This window comes from Pseudophryne corroboree, chromosome 2 (assembly GCF_028390025.1).
Source record: "Pseudophryne corroboree isolate aPseCor3 chromosome 2, aPseCor3.hap2, whole genome shotgun sequence".
Taxonomy (NCBI): Eukaryota; Metazoa; Chordata; class Amphibia; order Anura; family Myobatrachidae; genus Pseudophryne; species Pseudophryne corroboree.
Genome location: NC_086445.1, coordinates 502549236 through 502555235, shown reverse-complemented (window position 1 = coordinate 502555235; position 6000 = coordinate 502549236). Strand labels below are relative to the sequence as shown.

At 40.3% G+C, this 6000-nt stretch overlaps 1 protein-coding gene across 1 annotated transcript in view; it reads right to left on the bottom strand.

The window, feature by feature from the left end:
* Window positions 1-3038: 3038 nt before the first annotated feature.
* The window catches only part of PPM1D (protein phosphatase, Mg2+/Mn2+ dependent 1D), a 67845-nt gene continuing 64883 nt past the window's right edge, over window positions 3039-6000 (bottom strand). The window contains exon 6 of the mRNA XM_063954014.1: window positions 3039-4368. Coding sequence (XP_063810084.1) covers window positions 3838-4368 — 531 coding nt within the window. The 3' untranslated portion in view covers window positions 3039-3837. The remainder of the gene's footprint in view (window positions 4369-6000) is intronic.

Sequence of the window (6000 nt, the reverse complement as noted above, 5' to 3'; positions counted from 1 at the left end):
AGACAGAGAGAGTATGCCAGCACACACCCAGCGCCACTGGACACTGGAATAAAATCCCAGACTGTACAGCGCTCTTTTATAGAATAAATAATACACTCACTGCGCCACTACTCAGCAGGGGAGAGTCCGGGAAGCAGCTTCTCTGCAGCTTGCTGTGGAGAAAAATGGCGCTGGTTAGTGCTGGAGGATCAAGCTCCGCCCCCTCAACTGCGGGCTTCGGTCCCGCTCAAATTCTTTATACTGGCGGGGGGTTTTCAATATACTGCCTCCGCAGTATCTAATATACTAGCCAGTGTCCCTTGAGGTGAATATTGCTGCCCAGGGCGCCCCCCTGCGCCCTGCACCCGTACAGTGCCTTCTGTGTGTGTGTGTGTGTGGGAGCAATGGCGCGCAGCGTTAACGCTGCGCAGTACCTCAGTGAAGACCTGAAGTCTTCTGCCGCCTGTGAAGTCTTCTTTCTTCTTATACTCACCGGGTTCCATCTTCCGGCTCTGTGAGGACGGCGGCGCGGCTCCGGGACGAACAGCGAGGACGACACCTGTGTCCCGACCCTCTGGAGCTAATGGTGTCCAGTAGCTTAAGAAGCAGAGCCTATCAGTTAAGTAGATCTGCTTCTCTCCCCTCAGTCCCATGATGCAGGGAGCCTGTTGCCAGCAGTGCTCCCTGAAAATAAAAAATCTAACAAAAAGTATTTTCAGAGAAACACAGTAGAGCTCCCCTGCAGTGCATCCAGTCTCCACTGGGCACAGGATCCAACTGAGGTCTGGAGGAGGGGCATAGAGGGAGGAGCCAGTGCACACCCATCTAAAGTCTTTAGAGTGCCCATGTCTCCTGCAGAGCCCGTCTATACCCCATGGTCCTTACGGAGTCCCCAGCATCCTCTAGGACGTAAGAGAAAAGTATTTATCTTTATATATAAATCACCTGCATCAGAGATTTAAAATGTCTAATTCAAGCTTTAATGAAATAGTGTGTGTGTGTATGAAGCGGTGGTCATTCTACTTATGCAAGAAAGTTCATAGTGAATCAGTAATTAGAATGCCCATTATACTATTAAAGTTCACCTTTCCAACTACAATGACAACATTTTAGTGAAGTAATAAATTCAAGGGAAAAATTAGGTATTTGCACAATTTTATTAAATGTGGATATAATATACATATAAAGTCATAAAATAATATTTTACCACCTCCTGCATATCAGGTAAAAGTAAACTAAAATTCAGTTTGGAATTTTTGAAGGTTGAATACACAAGTTATTCTGACAGTGGGGAAAAATTGATCATATATTAAAGAATTATGAGTACACATGCAAGCTTTTTCATAGATATTTTCAGCAAAACCATAAAAAAATTAAAATAATTTAAAAATACTACAAAATGACAATTTAATTATTATACTATTTAACCAGGCAAAGTACCAACCATTTGCAGACCAAAAGTAGATCAAATAAACTACATTTCTGCATAAAGGAACTGTACGTTTTATAAAAGGCAAGACCTCTATATAGTGGACGATTTAAAAAAACTCTGGTGACTTCTTGTATACTGAAATAGTTTTGTGTACATTTATGAAAATAGAGGTTATATATCTGTTGTCAAATGTCCCTGCTACAAAAGCTAAATGGTCAAAATGTAAAACGGGTCAAAAATAAAGTCAGTCATTCTCATGAACTGTTAAAAGTGCGTGGTAAAATTGTTTAATGTGTTTCTATGAACTGATCTATAAAAGATGGTAACCTAGAGAAAATCTTTTATGTCACTAAATCTGCTTGCACGCTGACATCTGACAAGATAGACCGATTAACAAAGACTAGGTTTCCAGCCAATTTGTAATGTGTCTAATAGGCCCTACACAGCCATTTGGACGATGATCGATATGAACGTTGAACGATATCGTCCAAATTGGCTTGCTGTTTAACGATGAAAAACCAACGATGAACAACCTTGGGGACACGCATCATTCGACGGTGCCGCCACACTAAACGATATGAACTACATATCATTCGTTTCTGAACGATATTCTTCATATCATACTTAAATATCGCCCAGTGTGTAGGGCTATTAGCTTTTGTGGTCAGTTGGTGATAAACTCGACTCTAAAATCATCAGGTACTCTCAAATCTATTAAATGTAGCTTTAGTTACTAGTGGGTATGTGGTATTAAATACTTAAAATTAAATCTTCGAGGGCAGTGACAAACCTTTAACTATTTCAGTTTTAAACTTTCAAGCTCCTTCTGTCCATAATTTCTTTGGGTGGAAACATGCCTATATATGAATACTTACAGATTTAAATTTTAATAAAATTGTCCCACATAGGGGTGTATTCAATACCTGTCGGGTCCTTTCCAACGGAAAGCACCCGACAGGTCACTATTCAATGGGGCGACCAAATCAGACTGTCTGATTTGGCCGCCCCCGACAACTGTCAGTACCTGGGGAGGCAGAGATGCCGCTGCTGTGTCCTCCAGCAGCCGGGTCTGCTAAGCCGGCTGTGTCCATCCTTGCTGCTGCCACTGAAGTGCTGCTGGGGAGGCAGAGACGCCGCTGCTGTATCCTCCGGGTATGCTGAGCCGGCGGTGTCCGTCCCTGCTGCTGGGAGGCTGCCATTACTCACCTGTCCCCGCTCCCCCGTCTCATCTCCCCTGTTCCGACAATGTCAATCCGACTTTAAAAAAAAGTCGGATTTGATATCGTCAGAACAGGGGCCAAAACCTGTTGGATTTGGCCATGGAACACGTGGATCGGCGGCTAATCTGACAATTCCCAAGTTGTCGTAAAAAAAATAAAAAAATAAAATCAGCCTGCATTGAATAGGTCGGAACCCCTTCCGACCTAAACCTGTGGGAAACGGCCGTCTTTCCGACAGCTATTGAATACACCCCATAGGCTACAAAGGTTTGTATGGTCACTGAGGGCTTATCCTAAAATTCCTATGAGATTAGTACATATTTTACCAGTTGCAACAAGGCATAGGCTGGATAGCAATAGCAATTAGCACCTGGTAACTTGGATAAGGATCCCCACACACAAATGCATTAATCCAAATGAAAATAATTTATTGTTTTCCGCTTGTCCCCAACCTGTTTTTTTCCAGCCGAGTCCCATTTTATGTATTGTTCTAGATGGGATAATTACACACTTGTCAATATTTATTGTTACACTAGAAAGAGAAATTCATACCATTTTAAGGGTGGAAGAGTAAATGGTTAAGACATTTCCCCCTCTTCTTTCTAAATATAAAAAGATCATAATATTTAAAATCTCACATGTAAGTCATTACAAAAGGTACACTAGATTTAAGCAAATAACTACTCCCAAATCACTTGTGTACAATGGGTTAGTTAAAATTTGCCTAAGAAAATCCATTCACCATAATTACCAGTTTAAAAAGGAACTCTAATTCACTCCTGGAAGAAAATTCAGATATAATTAACATAATGGTTGAAAAATAAAATTACAATGTTATACCATAAATTGCAACAATAGTTGTTGATGTATGTACAGCTTTTGCTAAATTGTCTGAAACCAAGTCAGGCCTGGTGAACCTAAAATGCCTAAATTAAATACATAAGTGACAAATATTAGGTATAAATAACTGAAACCTATCTATAGGTTTGGATGTCCATATAAGCCTGCAAGTGAAAGTAAAATACTTGATAACTTATTGTGCAAAATGTTCAGTTTGGGACAGGAATATTCCAGAATGTGAAGTGCTGGAAATGAGGATAGAAGTTATAAAAAAAAAAAAAAAAGGAGTAGTTTACTCCATTAGCTTTCTTGGAGATGAGAAAAATGAATACAGTAACAAACATACAAGTCAGACCAAGAGAGCGTTCAGCAAACACATATACTCTTTCTGGGCTGGTGTAATAAAGGATGTCCAAGTTTCTTCTGGCCTCTAAGGCTGCGTCTCATGATCACTCTGTCGGTGCTCCTCCTCCTCGGAGTGGTAGAGGGGACTACTGGCTGCACCCCCTCAGTTCTGGTAAAGTTCTTTCTTAACTTTTTCACTGCAGGTCCACTGTTAGACTCCTCCAAGGTTCGTTTTAAAGACGCTAGTTTTTCCATTTCAGTTTTAAGAGTATTAGTAGCTGTTATTTTTGAACTTCTTGTTCCAACATGTGAAGAGGTCCCAGGAAAGAGACATATAGGGGAGATGCTGGAGGAGCCAGTGGCCCACTGGGAAACATTACTCTTCTCTTCAGACTTGCCCGAATCCCCTCGTAGTGTAGATGAAACATGGGCCTTTGATTTGCTTGACTCACAGCCCCATTTACTACAACTATCAGAAAAGGCATTTCGACGGACAAGGGTTGGGAGAGGGTCAGAAAGAGTAAGTCTCCACCATGGATCATCCTCCAAAAGCTAAAATAAAATAAAGAATAATTAAAAGCCACAGAATGTAAAGCAATATCATACTGTGCGTTATGCCCTGACATATGCTGTTATGATCTGTCTGTGACTGAATATTTTCAAAATCATTCATAAGACCTTAGCACAGGCATTCCCAACCTCTGTCCTCATGGCACACTAACAGTGCAGGTTTTAGTGATATCCAGGCTTCAGCACAGATTGTTAAATCAGAATAACTGAGGTACTAATTAAGACACCTGTGCTGAAGCATGGATATCACTATAAATCTGGACTGTTAGTGTTCCTTGAGGACCGAGGTTGGGAATGATGCTAGCTGCATAATTATGGGAAGACAGTTTTAATATGTGGTCTTGGCTTTTGGTAAAATAAAACTAGGTTGTAGTTTTCAGAAGAGAATGCTAGAACAATTGTGTGAATATATGCATTTATATAAGATCTCGCACAGGCATATTGCGCTTAAAGGATCGCCCTAACACATAGTACAAGAAAATAAATATACGCCAGTTGATTAGTATTTCAATGGGTCCAAACTCAATTTGAGGTCAACTAATAAAGGGAATTATTTTGTTCTATGTATTGGTGCAAATATATTTTCCACACATTAAAAGGACAGTTTTCTATTTAACATCTAAAAAAGGTGAAAAAACCCTAGTGAGACTACACCATTTTAAATGCAGCGTCTCCCTGCAATTGACTATTTCATTTAAATTTTTATTTAAAAAAAAACACAAAAACCAACCACACTTAAATATTAGGTTTACCAATGCATGATTAAACAGACTTTTAAGCAAATTTATTCATTTGAGATATTAAAAATAGGTCTACTTAATAGGCTAAGTGGACAAGGGAATTAGAAGTCTGTTCAATGATCTTACAGACATTCAATCACCATAAACTGCATCAACATTATTTGTGGAATAATAGTAGCCTTGTGTATACAGTATAGAAAGGGGGGAAAAAGAAGAAAAAGAAAAAGAAGAAAAAGAATTGTGTGTCATCTTTAGTGTCTATGGTTTCAAACCACAGCAGTGAACTTTTGTACAAAATTACCTTTTTAAAACTCAGCCATTAATAGAGGACATTACAGAGGACACACAATACCTGGCATGGTCACTCGGGTTAAAAACAAACTACGCAGCAATGAACAACCATAATTATAGTGGCAGCTAAATTGAGCACACGGGTTGGGTACGGGATCCCATCGCTCGGAATACCGATGGTGATCCCAACCACCAGAATGCCGGCAGGGGGGTGAGCGCAAGAAAGCTCCTTGGGTGCTCGGTGGCTCGCCACAGGTTCTATTCCCACTCCATGCATGTCGTGGACAACCAGGAGTGGGAATAGCTGTGGCGGCATTCTGTGGTTGGTATTCTGACCGCTGGGATCCTGACCACATCCCGTCCACACATATGGTAGCTTAACATTGTACATTTTTTGTAAGGGGGAGGGCGGTTAAATGCTTGATTTAGAGTTCTGTTTACGTTTAAACGCCATCCCAATTTCACATCACTCCTAGCACTTGTGTTTTTACTGGATGTTTCACCACCACCAAGATTTTAGAGTAGTAAAAAAAATAAAAATATGTATAAAAAAACAACAACACACAACCCATGTTCAATAAGG